The following is a 20,336-nucleotide window of genomic DNA, read 5'->3' on the forward strand; positions in this document are numbered from 1 at the left end:
AGTAAAGTCCCTCCAGCGGCTATCTAGGGTTGGTCCATAACCAGTTCAGGCTTGGACGAGAAGGAAAAGCAATTGTCAGTGGCAGCGTGCGCTGTAACTATGAATCACAGAAGAAGTATGCTCGTGCTGTTTAATTAAATGCAGATATTCATAATGGTATCAAGTGCCTGGGGATCCGTGTCTGTGCATAAATACACGCAGGAATGTGTCATAATCGCTCGAATATCAGTAGATGTATGTAGTAGATAACCGTCTAGACGAATATGATAACGGTGTGGATGTGCCGTGAATGAGGTGCTGATGTAGAAGAAGGTACAGTATCCCAGACGTAAGGAATTTGAAATCGTTCTGTTTGCTGTACAAAACTGGAGAAGTTAAGTACAGTTCCACACACCACAGTTTTGTTTTAACAATGTCTAACCCCTCAAAAGAAATTGACCATGAAATGCATGTGTACACACACACACACACACACACACACATAGAAGCAGACAGATACACATATCTGCATGTGCTTATCCAGTTGGCATGTCATTTGAGAGATGAGGTCAGCATGATTGGATTGCCAGACGCACCTCATATAAACTCTACCTGCGTAGGGCCATAAAAGCCTGCCTGAATGCTACACTTCCTCCAGATGTCCTGGCAACTCGCTGGGCAGGTTGCCAGGGTGACACAGGTATGGGCTGGACCGGGTTGCCCTCTTAGAGTGCCTGCACTGCACTGCCCTCACACTCTTTCTCTCTCTCTCTTTCTCTTTCTCTCTCTCGCTCTCCTTCTGTGATGTAATAGCAAGTGTGAGACAATAGCAGGTATCTGCCCCGGGGCTACAGGTGTACAGAACATTCCCTCCCATGTGCGTGGAGCAATGTGTGTGTGAGTTTGTGTGAACGCGTGGCGCCTCAAGAGGCTTCTGAAGAAAGGGCGTGGGAAGGTTTATCTACACCGGCGTTCAGCATTATCACACCACAAAAGCACTGGCTGGCTGCAGGAGGGGAAAAAAAAGGGGAGCGCACAATGAATGGTTTTGCTCTGCGGTCAAATTTGGAACTCCTCCGTGGTTTTTGCTCATCGACACCACCGTGGAGGAGGTGGTTCTGAAAATGGGGCGCGCGAGCGTCTCAATTTCACGTCTCAAGACATACTTGTACTCCGACACCACATCACAAAAAGGGAGCGGAGGTGTTGCTCTTGGCTGGGTGATAATGATCAAAAACATTGGAACGGCCAGCAAGCAGGCATGAAGTATGTAGCCTGGAGCCTATGGTCTGTAGCCTATGGCCTGGAGCTTATAGTCTGAAACCCTATGGCCTGAAGCCTATAGTCTGTAGCCTATGGCCTGAAGTCTATGGTCTTGTAGCCTATGGCCTGGAGCTTATAGTCTGAAACCCTATGGCCTGAAACCTATGGTCTGTAGCCTATGGCCTGGAGCTTATAGTCCGAAACCCTATGGCCTGAAGCCTATATATAGTCTGTAGCCTATGGCCTGAAGCCTATGGTCTGTAGCCTATGGCCTGAAGTCTATGGTCTGTAGCCTTTGGCCTGAAGCCTGTCCACTGGACTCCTGAGATGGGATGTGATGGTGGCCCTGAGATGGTGCTGCTGCTGCTGGTGGGTGGGTGAGTGATGGCCCACAGGACTCACATGGCCATGTCTGGCCTCTTCCCCTCTTTTACGGCCCGCAATAGCATTAGCCTCAAGCCAGAGTGGATAAATCTGGTTAGTGGAAAATGTATCCATGATTACAAGGAAGTGGTGTCTATAACTGATTTTTTTGTATTTATTTTCCCTTCTCTCTCTCGCAACAATAAAAGGGAATTACATTGCATAAGCAAGCCATTTCCTTTGCAACGAAAAGCAAAAAAAAAAAAATCGATGTCATATGAATGTCCATATTAAGGCTTCCGTTGGAGAGGTGAACAATTGCCCAGTTCTGTTTGCCATGACTACACAGAAACAAAGAGAAGGCGTCCCAGCTGGTGAGTGCCCAGCTTTCAGCTTTAAGTGATGCAGCACACAGCTCTAACAAATAGTGTGTTGCAGTGCACAAGTAGACAAAACAGATGGGGGATTTTTTCTTCTTATTCTTCTTTATTTTGTCTTGTTATTTTTGGGAAGGACTTGCAGCTCGGCCTGGCTCTTCCATTTTGGATCCAGAACAAAGTCTGTGATGCTTCTTAGTGTCCTTTAATTCTCTTTTCCAGAGCATCGCAGCAAATCTCAAAGGCCCGCTATCGGCTAGCAAGGAAAATAAAGAACTTCCTCAGTGCTTCCTGTGCATTCAGCCCACGCTTCCCTCTCCTGCTAAATCCAAACAGTCCAAGGTGGGACAGGCGGGCACACACAGCATCCTTCAGCATTGTTTCAAGTGCGGCACACAAGGCCCGCTTGACACACACACACACACACACACACACACAGTAATGGGATTCTTCAGAGCTTCAAGGCAACGAGATGAGCGAGATTGAATTCAAGCCGGCCTCGCTCATGTCATGCTGAATTTTAGATCGCTTCCTCCTCTGTGTGGGAGAGGCTATGGGACCGCTGGGAGAAGGGGTCTCAGGGTACATCAAATGAAGGGGGGATAGGGGGTGAAGGAGAGGAGGAGAGGAGGATGTCCTCTCTCTCTCTCTCACACACTCTCTTTCTCTCCCTCCCCAGCATGGCCCCCTCTGACATTGCAGGAAGTTCCTCGTATGGGGCCCCGGTCAAAGAGCCACGGTACAAAGCCAGATGCGGCCGGGCTCTGGGGAGGCCGACGGGGGCGAGGGGTGCTGGCGCAGGGAGGACGGGCCACGTGCGGTCCTGGGGCCAGATGTGGAGGAGATCCAGTGGCCCTCCTCAAGGCTAATTTCATCTCCAACTGAGGGGAAGCACTTGAGGAAGCCCGTCGTCAAACAAAAAAAGAAAAGCAAAGAAAAGAAACACTCCAACGGCAAAGTGGTTCCTTTCAAATCTCGCCGCTTCCTGGTTAAGTTTTAACACCCAAATTCATAAACAACACAATGAATCAAGCGTGCTGCGGCTGACTAATGTGGGAAGGTGAAAGTGTGGAGAAATCTTGTTACATGAATCTAACACTAGTCACTCGTCTCCCATAATAGTTGCGATAAGAGAATTGACCAAGAGAGCAGTGATAACCCATTTCACAATTGTGTGAATGTTGCTCATCTGTGATACAGACCATGGGAGTCTTTGACACACCTTATGACACAGCTGCGTAATTCCCGTCTTGCTGAGACGGCCCGGAGGAGCACGCAATCACCAGCCCACTGCTGCTGCCTCCGCACACGATAATGTATGGCCAACAGGAGAATAGGGAGTGGCTTTTTCTAAAGAGCTTCAAACTTCAATGAGCAACATATGAAGCGATCCAAGCCAGACTTGACACAGCAGTAGGTCTTCTATTTTTAACTTTCCATACATTTTGATATTTTGCATTGAAGATTCAGCTTTAGTTTCCCCCCGCCTCTATTTCATTGGGTACTAACCTCAGTTTCATCATCTAGCCTAGGTTCTTTCCTTTACATGTGTATCTCATATTCACAAGTAGTGTCTTGTTTTAACAGTGGACAGACAGTGAATGTAGACGAGCTCCTTTTGCCTTCTAAGTTATTTCCCTGCGAGGAGAGGACAGAGTGAGGGGTAAAAATGGTCATGTTTGCTCCTTGTGGAAAACCCTGGGTCTTTCCATCAGCAGGTCGCTGCAGACACTCAATGTTGCAGTTTGGCTTTGTTTATTCAGAGCCTTAAGAGGAATGTTGGTCAAAAGGGCCGCGCAAACACTGCCCGTAAGGCTAAAGTTAGCCGCAGTGGCCTGCTACTGCTAACATTTCCTGGAGGCTTTGTCTCTGTCTTCTGGCAGTGGTAGCAAGTTGATTTCATGATATATTCAGCATTCGGAGTCAACCAGACGCACACAGACTCGCTATTCTACCAGCAATGGTGCCATATACAAGTGAATGTATAGGCCTCTCAGCATGAGCGGCATCAATTACACTTTCACATGAAAATGTTCCTCCTGGCTCCAGAGAGACTAATCCTTTCTTCATTATAGAAAGAGAGTATAATTAGCGCATTCATTCATAGTGCATGAATGGTGTTGTGCACCATAAGGAACAGCGCTACAGTGGTTCAACAATTCAGCTATCAATGGCTATCTAGATATACACAACAGATAATTGATGCTAGCTAGGGTTATTATTAAGACGCATTGTGCAGCCAAAAATAAACTAGACGTTCTGATAAGAAAATGGAGACGAACGTCTTGGTAAAATCCTGACAGAATTTATGGTGGCAAATTACTTCTTAGTCCATATATAATAACATAGCATGATATTCACTTGGGCAACAAAGTGGACTATGGCATATGAAGGTCAACATGCTAGAAGTGTATTTCTTGGCCGTAAAAAGGTCATCTTTCACACACTGACAGCAAGTGTGAGGTTCTGTTTTATCAGGTGCTACCTTGTTTTTCTTCCATAGGTGTATGCCTACATCATGACGCAGCTGTCGCGTGAAAGGTTATTCTCCGACCCCTGCAGAAATACCTCTGCCACATCCCTCTTGGCTGCGTAAAGGGATGCAAGAGGATTATGATGGCGAGCCTCAGAAGCACAATGAAACTAGAAAAGCACTCCAAGAGTGCGGACCTCCACCAAGCGAGAACATAACTCCTGGGCCTCCTGGATCCAGATGGTGATACGGATCACTCCCAAAATGTAATGGCTTCTTCCTTGGGTCATTTTAGACCTTTCCTGAACATTTCATTGAAATCCATCCATAACTTTTTGAGTTATCTTGCTAACAGACAAACAAACAAACAAACAAACACACAAACCCCGATGAAACATAACCTCCTTGGCGGAGGTAATAAACAATCCTCGCTCTTCATAAAAATACCCCATGCCACTATATATGTCACTGGGGACGTTGTTAGGAGACATGCTAGTGGGGTCCAGGGGATCTGTGGGTGAGAGACACAGAAACAGACTGACTGAGAGAGAGAGCGAGAGAGAGAGAGAGAGAGAGAGATGGGGGGCAGAAAGAGAGCCTACTCTGCACTCTTCCCATCGGATGTGTACACGTAAGGATGCTTCAAAGTGAAGTCATGGCTGTGAGTGGTCCAGTGTTTGGCACCTCCTGACACTGTTTAGCAGGATCCCACGGACGCTTTCCTCTCTGCACGCGGTGAGCAGCCGCTTGTTCATCGGGAGGTGTCGGGTGGGTAGGAGCTAGAGGCAGACATTCACAGAATAACAGCCCCTCAAACCCGCACGACCCCCAACCCCCCGCACACACACACACACACACACACACACTCACCTAACTACACGCACACACACCTGACTACACGCTATCTTTGCTCATGCCAGGAAATCTGTCATTGCATTTACATTCCTGAAAAAAATAACACAGAGGCTCTTCAAAAAATGCTTTGACATGCGCATATAAGTGAAGTGGGGGGAGAAACAACACACATATTTTTCCTTCAAGCAGCAACGTCTCATGCTTCAAAGGCGAAGCCCTCAGTCCCACTGCCAGCGGTCCTGCATGCAACACCACTTCATCATTCACACAGGAAAGAGAGGAGCCTGCCTGGGGAGAGAGCGAGCTCGTGAATGAAAGAATGAGTGAGTGAGTGAGAAAGAGAGAGAGAGAGAGAGAGAGAGAGAGAAAGAGTGAGTGGGTAGGGATTCTAGGGAAGGCAAACTGCTGTGTCCTTTTCCCGTTCGAGACATCCTCTTTACTATGCAATAAAAGGCTGGTGGGGGGAAGAAAAAATTAAACGGGTGCACCGCAGTCTGAAAAACCCACACATTTCACACATGATTCCAGGCGGGAATACAAAGCAGCTGGATTTGGGAATCCCCTACTGACCCACGCTTTCCCAACCCTTACCCTGCTTCAGACCCTCAGAGGATAAACAGAGGAACGACATTTCCTCCCTATACCCATCCAGCCATATTTGTACGGCCGCTCACTTTATATCAGACTCTTGGCCGTAGACTCAGTTCTCAATCTGTGTCTTTGTGCGCAAGGTTTTCTCGGCGAAGGCAGGGGTTAAATAGCTCTGGTTTTTGTGGCATCTGAGTGGTCTAAAATAGTAAAAACAGGATCCAGATGACGGGGGCGCCAGCCTCTTAAACGAGCTCAGGGAAGGTAAGGCTCAGCGGAGGGCTGGGGTTTCAGTCCGTAGGCTGCAGCAGTTAGTCATCTCTTACTCACCGTTACACTCTGTTTTACGCATTACTACGCAGCCAGCAGGACCCGTTCTGGGCCCGGTGATGAATAGTTTCCTCCTCTAGGATACACTGGCACACATGAATGCATGCATGCATGCACACTGACACGTACACACACACCCACCCACACACACACACACACAGAGGCACACACATACAAGGGTGCACTCACAAAGTTGAATACAAACAGACACAGACCTAGACAAACGCATACCAACATACTCCCACGTCCACACACACACACACACCCACACCCAAACGCAGAATGAATTATGGCGGGGCCTGACCCTCTGATCTTCATTCTACACGACACTACGGAAAAAAAAAAAGGAAAAAAAACCCAAGGAGGATGGCAAGGAATTTGTTTTCTTCAGCCTCGTATTTGCTAACGCTGCGACCAATCACAGTCTCCACAGCGTGAGGCCCAACCGACGGCCTGCCGAGACTCGTGCATGACACATCAAATCGCGATGCCTAAAATGCGACTGCGGGGCCAAGCGCTCGGGACTGGGGCTGAGCGGCAGCGAAGGCGCTGCGTGGTCACGCTGTGAAAAATTCCAAGTGGGGAATAAGAAAAACTAATGCAAACCATCCCGCTTCTCTCGTTGAGATTTCGCAACACTCGCCTGACTTGACAGGCTCACTCCGGAGTGGGAAGGGACGGGACGTTTTTTCAGTTGCCGGGATGAAAATGGAAGTGAAAGGAAGTAAGAGCCGACGATGTTTGTGTAGGTTGTTGTGCTCGAGGGAGGAGAGTCATCCTTTCCACGGACGAGAGGACCCAGAGCGCGGCAGCCAGCGCACCCCGAAACAATGGCTGCTCTTGTTTGAAGTTATCATCACATCCGAAGCCAGTTGTTTTAATGACGCCCCCTCAGCAGACACACACAAAAAGCCCTTCTTGCCGTCTGTCTCACGTCTCTCATCTGGGTCTGACAGAGACGGGAATGGGAGGGTGTGTGTGTGTGTGTGTGTGTGTGTGTGTGTTGGGGGGCACTCTACATTTCCAGTGTATGGGTGTAGCTCCACAAAAAATGTCTTGGCACCAAATCAAGCTCTGAATGAAATATGAGCAGCTTTACTGAGACATGGAGATATTCCCAGAGGGTGTCTGTTTGCAGCCCAAAATTCCATTAACATGCATATTAGAGATGGAAAAAAACATTAACATAGCAGGACATTTTTTTCCAGTAAAAAAAAGTGTCCAACACTGAATATATGAGTAGCAGACAGTCCCTGCTAATGGGCTGCCATGGCCCAGTGTGCTGCTGTGGTGCCGGTGGCAGTGCTCCTTTGGGCACTCAGCATTGCCGGCTGCTTGAAATGTGATCTATTTCTGACCTTACACATAGGAGAAATGGACTTAACATCGGGACTGCTATGAGTTTTTCCAGCCTCTGGACCAGGAGATGTACAGTACATATACATGTGTAGGAGTTAATACAGTACTGTACATGGTCAGTTAATGCCTCAGTAGCGGCTGTAGGATTTAGCAGCAGTCTCTAGGACCTCCTTTTGTCAGAGTCAATTGGTGTGTTATCCACTATTGCCTTTTTTACAAGAGAAAGACTCTTTTTTTTCCGTAAGGGGAGTTTTGCAACACCCCACAGGGGGACTGCGTCATGCAATGCATTTGAGTTTCCTTTCAGCTGCACTCCCGGCATTTTAAACACGCTGTCGGCGTTGTTTTTAAAGCAGCGCACCTCTGCTCTCCGCGCCGCGCATAGCGTCACGTCTGAGTCAAACACAGCAGGCGGCCCCCCGGCATCAACACTTCAACAGGTCCGCTCGCTGGCCCCCTTCAACCCAAACAACACGACCAAACAGTTTTCGCATGCCGTCCGCCGGTGACATCAACATTGTTCCCGCGGAACAGATGTTGCGCTCCCCGCGCGCAAAGCTGCCGGGCCATTTCCTGTGACGAGGACGACGAGCCTCTCTCTCCGCATCTCCGCCGTCCCCGGCCAGCGGAGATTAAATAGCGACCGAGCCAATGGCAGCAGCCCGAGGCCCTCCGGTCCAAAATCAAGAGCAGAAGAGAGAGGTAGATAGAGAGAGAGAGAGAGAGAGAGAGAGAGAGAGAGAGAGGGAGAGAGAGGGAGGTAGAGAGACGAGTGAGAGAGAGCGGATGGGGTGGGGTGTGGTGGGGGGTGGGGGGGGTAGAGCAGGTCATGTGTGCTTTTTTTCGGCGAGCCACACAGCTGCACAGCATGGTGGATGCTACATGAAGAGATCGTTTGCTGCGAGCAGGTGCGAACGCCGTAACGTGCGAGAGCTGTGCGTTCTCACTGCAGTCCAGCCCCTGGCCATCTGATGTCAGCGAAAGAGAGAGAGAGGAAGAGAGAGGGAGAGAAAGAAAGAGAGAGAGAGCGCGCATCAGAGATCAGCTGGAGGTGAGACATAAAGCAGCCAGGTGACTCACGGGCCGAGCTCTGACCGCACGCCGCACGCTAAGTGCAGCTCCTCTAGCCTGTCATTATCCCCCGCGTCGTCCTTGTGAATGGACAAAAACGCAGTGGGCCGACTCTGTCCTCTCGCTGCTGGAGGAAGGGCACTCTCTATCAGTTAATCTGCAGGGACACGTTTCGGTCAATTGGTGAGGAGATAATAACGGTGAGCCCCCCACCCCTCCCCACCCCTCTCCACCCCTCACCCCTCAGGGATTCTCCCAGCAGTGTCAGGCACAGCCGTCTGTGTAGACAACCGCGGCGCATTCCGAGCATAGCTCTGGCCCGTCACTATGAAAACCACCTAACTTGCGCAGTTGACCTCTGACCCCCATTTAAGCTTGGCCCAATCACCCACTGATACACAGAAGGGGGGGGGGGGGGGGGTGATTACTCGCCAAAGGATAATCACGTCTCAATGCTGAAACAAGAGCTCCAATATTAAAATCTCAGAAGCTCTGGATTGCAGTTGTCTATACGTGCGGCTTTGCTTCAGTGGGTAAAATATCTGGTTCTGTGTGGGAGTTAATCTGGCCGGCTGGCTTCTCTCCAGATTCATACACAGGGGATATTTTCAACATTTTTACAAAAGCTTTTCTCAAATCTGCACGCACTCATGGAAAACATTCTGCAATGGAATAGCTATTATTCCTTAAAGTCCTCCAACAGTGGTATCAGTTTGGACCAAGTCTATATTTTTATACAAATACTGTACCATTATACAGTAAAAAGAAAACAACAAAAAAGAAAACAACAACCCTCTTGTAGTTTTAGAAGAGTTCATACAAGAGGCAAAATCTACATTAAAGCTACAGTAAGACACGGCCAGTGTAACTCAAGCAAGTCTGTCTATCGTTCCTAAGCTCGAGAGAGACTAATGTCCGGTTTGGACAAGAGGGGACAACCTTACAGTGTGCAGCTCGGGACTCCAACTGATTGTATTTCAGAACTGACTCCAAGTGAAAACTTCTCTTTCCAAGAGAAAGGTGCCGTAAAAATGAAGGATCGTATTTTGCATGTGTCACATTTTAAACGAGTGATATCTAATGTGCGTGTTATTCAGTGCAGAGAGCAGTAGGAGCAGAGGGGTTGCGCTTTGTGCTGTGAGATCAACTTCACTTTTACAATCACAGCCCCATTACTCTTGTGTAATAATAACAAATCACAAGTCTGAATTATTTTAAGGAATAATTAATAAAAGGACTTGGGTACATATACGTAGGTGCAGAATAGATGTGATTCCACTCACCAATCAGTGGGGAACACCAATACTTAGTGCGGGTTCTTGTTAACGCTTAATTATAGAGCATCAAAATGTGCTGTAATGGAGAGTGTTTCCACATGTTTTAGGAAAACATTTGGGATATGCTTTTTAATTATATCACATGTGCACATGCGATTAGTGCATTTGGACCACAGAGAGAAAGTAGAGAAAGTAGACATGGTAGGCTGTTTTCCCTCTCTCGGTCCTCCAGGCTCGTTCCCACTGATCTATAACTAACACTGGATAGACTATTGTTGCTGCTGCCCCATCATTCTTAATCAATATCAGTGGGAACGAGGGCCGAGGAAGGAAGGGAGGATATATTAAAAGACAAATTAGAGGCGCCCTATGCCTTCTTGGGAGGGCAGCGCTGTTCAATTGTTAACTTGCTATCCATGGCACACGCTTTAGTCTGTTCCACTTAAATGACCTCCTTAATCCCTACAGATCACCTGACATGACTCAGGTTCACAAACGCACTTTAGTAAAGATTTATACACCAACTACATATACAACCTACACAGCTCACATTGGCAAAAGTGAAGACAGAAAGACAATTCTGCTAACAGGGCTATGTAACTGAAGGGTCAATTTGCTTAGAGAGTGATGATCAGATCCAGAGAGAAGCTGCTCCGTGACTCAAGGAGGATGTTATGAGTTTGTCTATTAGGAGCTGTAATCGAGTGAGCTTCATTAGTCAGTCATAATTAATAACCGAGTCGACACACTAAGCCCTCTTCATTATCTAGCGGAAGTCGCTCGCCTAATCCACACTGCTGGTTCACATTATCTTCCAGGGAGAGGGGGAGCCGTGATTCAACTTCCTGCAGCGAGAGAGAGAGAAATCCAAGCCGCCCACTCCTCAGGACCCTGGACCTGAGCACACAGACGGCCTTTGACGAGAGGCCGTCTGCGAGGGGCAGGATGTGTCACTTTATGCCTCTGAGCCGTTTCTCAGCTGTGCGCCAACCTGCGAATCCACTCCCATTCTGGCTGGTGGCAGCCAGGGGCCTGCCGGCCATAATAAATGTCCCTCGACCACAGGACTGACAATGGGGAAGAACAACAGAGTTAGCGAATGCAAGGGTAAACAGAGCATGGCAAGGGTGCCATTGAAAGTTAATCCTGTTGAAAAGGCAATCCCAAATCCAGGAAGAATGCCCCTTTTGTGCTATCAGGTAATGGTTGCCAGGGAGATGTCAGTGTACATTCAGACTTTTTGCAAGCCTCCGGAGGAGGACACACACACACAGAGAGAGAGAGAGCGAGAGAGAGAGAGAGAGAGAGAGAGTTGGGGGGAGGTAGAGAGAAGAGTGAGAGAGAGACGTACAGACAAACAGAGAGACAGACAGACAGACAGACAGAGAGAGAAATAATGAAAGAGAGAGAGAGAGGAATGCTGCATACAAGGACAATAATAATTTCTCATCTTAACAAAGACCCCTGGTCATGAGTGGGTTCACAGCTGACCACAGCAGGTACAAACCCTCTATGGAAAAGGGGGACTTACTGCAAAGGGCAGTGCCCCATTCAGTGCTTCTGAAACAGACTTTTTCTCAACAGTTGCCGTTCCGTCTCCTCTAAGGAGTGTGCTTTTCCAGTTGTTTTCCTATTACAAATATGTGGTTAGCCTGAGCATATTTGTGCTGAACATTTGCATCAATTTTGTTGGGTTACCTTCTTGCAATAGCCTGAGGGGCAATTCAACGACACTGAGACGTGTGACAGCAGGAACATGAGGAGGAATCTCCACTCGGCACAATTAGTGGATACACACACAGAGCTACACCTCGTCCTTTTCTGTCCTTGGGTATGAGGGGAACCGTGCTGAAACCGATAAGAGTCTAGACCAAACACCGCTGTCTATCAGTCCCAGCCATGTCAGACTGGCCACAATCAGTTGAAGTTAGAAAAACACTGGCTACTTGACTGGACGCCTCAGATCGTGACCCTTAGCTGGGTCCGTCGTAATCATTAAAGGAGACTTCACGCCACATTCCTTCAGGGGAATAAATGGATGGCCACATAAAGCAGTAAAGTATAAACTGAATAAGTAATCAGTGGTGAAATTATTGACTAGGAAAGAGCAATTTGCTTGGTGTACTGTTAGGAAGCTTTGGCTGTCTCACCACGTTCCCAAACCCACACTCTTAAAGGAATAGTTCGGAATTTTGGACATAGGACCTCATTTCCAACTTTACCGAGGTGATATAGGTCGGTGGAGACCGTTTTTATCGCGTTTAGCCCCTTCCTTCAGTTGCAGCGTCCCCCTTTGCTAACGCTGGTTTTGAGCTAACACATTTCTACGGTAACATCAGTCTGACATAAACAACAGTCTTACTCACTCCACCGCACACCCGAGACAAGTCAATTAAATCGTCGGACTATCGATATACATGTCCGTGTTGATAGAATAATTTTAGAAATAAAACTAACCTTGCAACTCAATGATTTATTACATTTTGAGGGACTAGTTTCTCAATATCAATCCGCCACTGCCATACAGGGAACAAAGTAGGCTATTGCAATGCAATGCATGGTTCGTTTTATTTCTAACATGGTTCTATCAACACTAGGCATGTGCATCGATAGTCTGACGTTAAAATGTATTTGTTTCGGGTGTTCTGTGGAGTGTTTTCAGTGGCAGGCTGGATGTTACCATTGACTTGCGTTATCTTGGCACCAGATTAGCACGAGATGAACGCTGCAACTCATAGGAAGGGCAGAAATTCACTGAAAATGGTCTTCACCGACCTATATCACCCAGACTGAGTTGGAAATGAGGTCCTATGTCCAAAATTCCGAACTATTGCTTTAAGATGAATGTGTTGAAAACAACACATCTCTGTGTCCAGACAGGGACAACACAGTTTGTGTTATTTCCAACACATTGCTTAGTTTTTGTTACACAGCTTGTGTTGTTTTTTTTAACACATCTCTGTGTCCAGATATATAGGGACAACACAGTTTGTGTTGTTTCCAACACATTCGTTTTTAAGAGTGCAAGCAAGTTTCCGAGAAAGTCAAAAAAAGTCAAGCAAAAGTGAAAGTGAAGGAAGGTTAAAAGGAGGCATGTGAACATGGTGCCTGTTTTTTGTTTTTCACACATACACACCACAGATTCAGTTCGAAGGTGGAGAGAGAGAGAGCGAGAGAGAGAGAGAGAGAGAGAGAGAGAGAGAGAGAGAGAGATGCCTCCGGCAGGGAAAGCCAGACCGAGGACCAAATATATCCATGATCTTTATCAGCGTGAAGCCAACAGAAGTGGGGAAATACAGTTTACTAAAACTGAGATTTATGCTGGGTCAGTTATATTTTTAGACACTTCAATTACACCTTTGGCAGATTATCTATGAGATCAGCTCTGGCAGAGTCTTTCAGGAGAGGCATTCTCAACAGTAGACTCCTTACAAGGCAAATTAGCCTTTAAACACAAATCAAACAACGCAGAAACAGCCCCGATCTCCCCGCTTTAACTCCCTGTCATGTGTTTTAAGAACACCTTTGATTTTTATTGGGGGTTCTCACGTCATGATTTTCTAAAGCCGTTAGACCTTGTTTGTTGTTTACCCCCCGTTGTTTACACCCTGTACAGATCCGAGGATAAAGAACAATAAACACACCCATCAGTGTACGTTGCGTTTCCCATATGTGAGGGGCATCTTGGGGCATGACCCCTCAGCAGATGTCTTGGAAAATATACATCACCTGACAATCAACCTATACGCATACAGAATGCTGAGGGCACTGTATGTTGGTCGTTGAGACATTATGCTACCGGGCAGGTGCTAGCTAAGAAGAAAACATGGCCTTTTAAAGGAAAGAGAGGAGAAAAGATGAGTCAGAAATCTGTAGAAAGAGAGAGAGAGTGAGAGAAAGAGGGAGAAAGAAAGGGAGGGAGGGAGAGAATGCCCAAATATTGAGTCAGGGGTGGAGCGGTGCAGGAGAGAGCGTCCTGGAAGCCCGTTATTGCTCCATCCACCAATCGGAACCACTTCCATGGAAATGTTGGAACGTTTCAGACAACTGATCGACAGTCTTCATATTAATGTCATATGCCTGTGAGCAATGACACCAACACAATAACACAGATGTAGAAACAGAAAATACCACAGAAATACGTTTCAGCATCCGAAATTCTTGGGAACAAGAACAAACACTGTGAATCACATAGGCAGGAGTAAACACGAAAACCTTATATGAGACTGATGCAGTATATGACAGCGTGTGTGTGTGTGTGTGTGTGTGTCTGAGAAAGAGAGAGAGGAAATGCAGACAGAAACCTCAGGTTACCTACAGAATCTTCAGCCTGTCAAAACTAATTCCATATGGAATATATAGGGTAGGCCTACCCATCAAATTTTAATGCATGTTTTGAGGTGTCAAACCCTGCAGATAAAATGCAGCAACATACGAAGCGGCATGAGGAAACTGTCAGTATGAGGAACATAGGTCACCTCTGTACACACTCTGATATTATGGCAAACATGTACTGTATGCCTCAGCACTATTAGATTCCCAATGCTCACCTATGAAACGAATGCCGTTGTTTGCTTCATTACTGTAGTTAAATATTTGGACAACTATTTACTTGGACATGTTTAAACCTGCTGGATTTGTAAAATGATTGTGCTTTTGGATGGTTGTATCCTAAGCTTGTTTATGAAGTAAACATTAATTAACATTCTCTATATCTACCCCTGGAGAGCATATCAGTTAGCCTAATAATAAACACCATGGCTCAGTTTTTATAGGTCTTAAAATAACAGTGCCTTCGTTAACACCTGTCACTTGTATTGTGGTTGTGGCTATAGCAGTCTTGGCTGTAAGATTATTCATAAGCACACAGATGTGGATGTGAGAATAGAAACAGCCCTTTTCTGTTCAGTGTAACATGTTCATTTAAAAATGCCACTGAGTTATAAGCAGAAAATACACAGGGGGTTGTGCAAAATATGACTGACTCAAATGGCTGTGCACTTAATGAGATGTGACTGACAACTTCTTTTTCCAGTTCCAACGACGCCAACTCTGTTTCCACTGCAAACAACCAAATGGCCCTAAAGGCCCATTCAATCATGGAAAGAGCGAAAGACCATAAACTCCAAAGCTCTCACCCTTTCAACAATGTACTATTTTTGGGAGACAGTCCTAGATTCTCAAAATCTTAAAGCGGTTTCGCTCAAGCAGACATCTTTCTGTGTTCACATGACAACAAGACTCCAAAATGTTGACCAAGAATGATGAATTCAGTTTGTTTCTGTTCTTGGATTATAAGCTTGGAATAATACTGGAAAATTCTCACCGACGAGAAAGCCTTTGAGAGAGTCAAAGGCAGAAGCTAATGTGGCAGCAGGCAAATTAGCTTGGAAGCCGACTTTGTCCTTGCTCTCGTTTAACTTTCCCTCTGTGCCTGGTAAATAGTTCACTGGGGCCTGTGCTGTCTTATATCAGGATATGGCTTACATTTAAGACTCGGGCTCACACCGAGAGTGGTGGCCAGAACTACTGGACCCAACTGAACAACCGCCATTGTTCTCCTCGACGTCCATAGCCCTCCATTTCACAGTGCTGCTTAATAGCTTATCAAAGCAGGAGGTCCAAGCGCTCCCATCAGCTACTCTGGACCTCGGCGGCTCCAACCGCTTCAGCAGATGTTCGTCTGGGAAGGCCATCAGGCCGAGGGAGAGGAGGAGAGAGCGCCCGGAGTGGTCTCAGCTCACCGGCATTCTGATGCCTCCAGGTAACCGAGGATTGCCACCAATTACCCCACTGGGAAGGCTCCGCTACGCCAGAGCGGGCCCTGGAAACACATCATCGCCGAACGCCCTGGAAACGGGCGGAGGGCAAACGGAAGGAGGAGAGTGCAGGAGAGTGTCACGTTGGGGACATAAAACTAGAGAAGGTGCTCAGGCAAAAAAAAAAATGGAACGCGGTTTCTATGCAAACAGTAATCAAATGATGTGTGTGTGTGTGTCTGTCTGTGTGTGTGTGTGTGAGTGGGGGGGGGGGCAGTGGGGGGAGGGCGTGGGTGGTAGGAGACAGAAAACCATCAGGCATTAGTCAAGCGTCAGTTCAACAATACACCTGGTATTAAGATATGCCTTTGAGGGAGAACTTTGATTTGTGCAAGTGTAAACAATTAACTCTTAACCAAACACATGGTTAAAATTGCACCCACCCACACTCTGGAGCTCCACGTCGTCTGCAACACAGACATGCAAAACAAACATTCTGATCCCAACAGCTTTATTCTAGTTCTAAGTTATCTTTTAGCTCAAGGCAAGTGCCTCCTGCCAGTAAAGGCAGTGAAGAAGACGCCACGAACAGTTGAGCAAATGCTGAACTCCTCTCCTGATTACCCGGCTATAGGTGGTGTTCCGGTAATTTCAATTAAATAGGAACGCTGCTATTTCCATTCAGGATGAACGCTGATGAAAATTACACCTGTCACTATAGCCTACAGTGATCTGCAGTGCAAGAGAGAGCACAGCCCTTACTGAGTCCATTTCCTGTGAGCCTGATGTGGGAGCTGATTGCTCAAAAGCATATTAGGCCTATTGCATTATAATGTAAAGTCGTGCTGGAAAGTCAGGGGCACACACACACACAGTGCCTGGCTCTGGATAACAACTTTCTGTGAAATGAATTCACGGATCCACGCAGGATGCCGTGGCGGGGACCCCCAGCTCCTCACACCATTAGGAGAGGAAATAGGGCCCCCAAATGGATGTTCACTTCCTACGTACAGTACGCATGCTACTGAAATCATACCTGATGAGCGCCACCACAGAGTATCTATCAACAGAGTGCACACGAGGAGTTTTGCAACAAATCAGATTTGATCAAATTCTCGGACCCCCTTCTCATAGCACAGTCACAGCTCAATCTCATTATGTACTTTACTCTGCTTTGCAATATAAGAAACGACATGAGGTCTTAAATCTTAAGATTAGCTTCATTAGAAAAAAGCCAGGTGATTAGACCGGGCCCTAACGGCTTGCGTGTTCTGTTTTATGGCATGTATCAGCGCTGCAGTACTTGTGTAGCACGTCATGAGGAGGCCAGCAATAACAAGAACATCTGCTTCAGCCTCTGGCCAAAGGAAGACGAAAAAACAGCAACACAGCAACTAGGTTTCCACTGTCCACAAAAAAAAAAAGAGAATGTGGTGCCAAACATGGAGCTTCAGGAGCAGAGACCTACAGCACAGGCACAGGACAACTCAACCTTCAGCACAAGCCAAAACGCTTCAGAGATGCGTTTGTGTTCGGCCCATACACAGTGCACACACACACACGGTGGATTCCCACTCCATACTCCCGGCCCGGGCCTTCACAGCGCTGTCCGTTTTGTTTAGCCCTCATGAAATATTTGGGAAATCTGTCTCACAAACACAACAGACTTGTTATGATTTTGTAGAATGCAGGCCAAGATGTTTTTGTTGGAGGCCTGATGGACGACTGGGTTAGCTCAGAAAAGGGCTCTTTGGTGAGACTTCAGCTATTTTATTGCCGTTTCTAGCCTCCTTTCACTGAATCCATGGAAGGTTTCCACGAGGAAGGTTTGAGAGAAAATCACACACCGCCTGGTTCCAAGCTGGTTGATCATTGAATAACTTCAGTCTAGTGATCAAAGTGAGTGAGATTACATTTTTAACTTGGCAAAGCAACTCATTGAGGGCACTTCCTGAATCATTAAGTGCAATGACTTTGAATTCAGTTTTTAAGTCTTTGAACAACAGTCTCGGTAATGCATAGCCTATGTGTTGTTTCTTCATTTAGAGTCTGCCAGATGAACAGGGTGTGTCTGGTTTTATTTGGTATGCATGAACGAGAGAGAGATAGAGAGAGAGAGAGAGAGAGAGAGAGAGTGTACTGTTTTGATTTCTACCTGATTACAGTATCTGACAGACAAAATGGCAATAGCATACCACCTACAGTATATCATGTGAGTGTGTCCTAAAAAACGGAAGCATTCTTTCACATGTGTTGCATAAAGGATTGACATGGTCTTTTACCTGAAATTCAACAGGTTTTGCCATTAGATACCAATCATTCCTCTAATCAGGGATAATTGGCTGACTGTTACAACTGAAATAAATGGCCATACATGTATTAAGATAATTCATTTTTACAATGGGGGTACACTACACCACAAATGTGTCTCTAACGTCAAGATGTGCAGACTGCTAGACTTTGAAAACTTGTCACCATCCGAAAAAAGTGTCAAGAAGTGTACACGCAATGTGATGTTCTACTGAAATGAGTAAAGTCAAGATGCAGAGCATCCTTCATCCCGTTTGGAGTGGCTGTCTCATCAGGACCAGAGGGCCTTTCATTCTAATAGCCTGGATACTGGGCACCCCATCTGTCCACCTTGGCAACTGCGTACACATGGGCGGACAATCCTTACTCAGACCAGGCGGAACAAGGCAGTTTATTAACCATCAGCTTAAATAGGTCAACCTCAAGAAATATATAGAAATATATCAAATGAAGGATTGCACTGATCAACTAAAGACTGGCCAAAAGCAACTGTTAAAATACAGTAGGCTATCTGCAAAAAGGGAGACTTGCAATAAAAACAATTTCACGCAGATTATTTCTTTGATTAAGAAATTTAAATGTAGGATTGTATGTAAAGTTCGCAAGGAGATAAGGCCAACACCAACAACTACAGGCTTGCCATCTCAACAACGTTTGTGACAGCTATTCGATTTTGGATAGGCTATGTTAAGTCTTGTGAATTGCGAAACACCCACACATCAAACATACATCATTCGTCTCTTCACTTTTAGTAAAGAAAACCCCCCTCCTTTCTCTATATTCTTTTGTGATTGTTCAGTTGAAATATTCGTTGCTAAACAAGAGCCATTTCTGTATCAATCATTCGACTCGCCTACAACGCCTAAAAGTTAAGTTTGAAAGTGGGACGTGGGAACGGCATGCGATCGCATAACCTACAAATAACAGACTAGGCTGAAAACCCACTGACGACTGACTATAATTGTAATTGTTTCATTCCAGCGCTTATTGAAATAATCCCCGTTTACACTTTCCCACACAACTAATCGCATGAGCGCACATCGGACACTGCGCCAGACAGACACCACTGTGGCAAGCCTGACTTTCCGATCAAATCCCACCTCCCAAAAGGAATCCAACACCCATGTATCGGTCCTTAAAGGCAAGCTTACCTTTCTTTTCCGGCGTAGCACAACAAGCCAAGCAAATCAGTAAGATCACAATGATTCCAATCTGATTTAGTTGTGCCATATTTTTGTCATCAGTTGTTTCGTCCCGAAAAGGAGATTCGTTATTCCATGCTTTCACCGCATTCGATCGGATTACTTTTGTTCGAAACGTGTCATTCAAGGTAGCGACTTCTTACAAAACTTGTGTAGCCCTAAACAGAAAACTTTGACAGCTCCGCCTTCTCTCTTGAAAATCCCTGCAGTGAGAAAACTGTTGGCTGGAGAGGGATAAGGCACTGAGTATCTGACGTCACCCGGAGGAGGATCGTTGTAAAGCGCGCATTGAACGAGTGATCGGTTGTATGTTTGGTTTATCAGCAGTCAATTAAGAATAAATTCCAGATAACAGTATAAAAGTTCGTTCGTCAAAAGTAATTGACTCTGACCATGTCTGTGTGACTGTGTGCTCGATGTCACTTTGTGCAAGATGCTTTGGAGTGGGTGGATGCCTTAAATGGAAAAAGATGCATAAATTCACTTAGTCAAAGTCAGTAGCTAGGAGGATGAAGGTGATGGTCAGATGAAGATTATGGTCAAAGTCATTTCCGTGGTCTGAGTCTGAGATATAGCCAAAATCTTGCATTAACAGGAACACTGAGGGCTGAGGTGGGTCATGAACTTTTAAACAGCTTATAAACAGTCAGTGAATAGGCTATATCGGTCATTCATAATTATTGTCCGTGTGTCAACAAATCTTTAGGCCAGTGGTTCTCAGTATGAGTCTCTTTTCACCAATAAAACGAGCAAGTTGTGTCTATTTGCTCTCACGTTAACATTTAACTCGAAAAAAAAATGTCACTTAGGTCACAAATAACCATTCCTACAGTTTGCTTGGATTATTTACCAGATAGCTGATGAGCATGGAGACATGTTTCAGTCAATCCATGTCCAGTGATGTCAAACCCAAAGTTTACATACTTTCACACCTGCCAGAAAATACAGGATAGAGAACGTGACAGTGCTATACAGTACAATTGATTATGAAATGTTCTCCCCAGGTTCTTGGATCCAAAACATTTTAGAATTCTTGTTTGAGGTATCATTTTTAGGTATTACTAATACATTACATGTCATTACATGTCTTTGTACAAATTCTGTTACATGTTCTGAATACTATCTGCATC

General features: G+C 46.0%; 1 protein-coding gene across 1 annotated transcript in view; it reads right to left on the minus strand.

Moving 5' to 3' along the window:
* The window catches only part of egfra (epidermal growth factor receptor a (erythroblastic leukemia viral (v-erb-b) oncogene homolog, avian)), a 38,600-nt gene extending 19,196 nt beyond the window's left edge, over positions 1-19,404 (minus strand). Inside the window, exon 1 of the mRNA XM_062530111.1 lies at positions 19,156-19,404. Within this exon, the coding sequence (XP_062386095.1) occupies positions 19,156-19,234 (79 nt within the window). The 5' untranslated portion in view covers positions 19,235-19,404. The remainder of the gene's footprint in view (positions 1-19,155) is intronic.
* Positions 19,405-20,336: the final 932 nt, after the last annotated feature.

Source organism: Sardina pilchardus, chromosome 2 (assembly GCF_963854185.1).
Source record: "Sardina pilchardus chromosome 2, fSarPil1.1, whole genome shotgun sequence".
In the NCBI taxonomy this organism is placed as follows: domain Eukaryota; kingdom Metazoa; phylum Chordata; class Actinopteri; order Clupeiformes; family Clupeidae; genus Sardina; species Sardina pilchardus.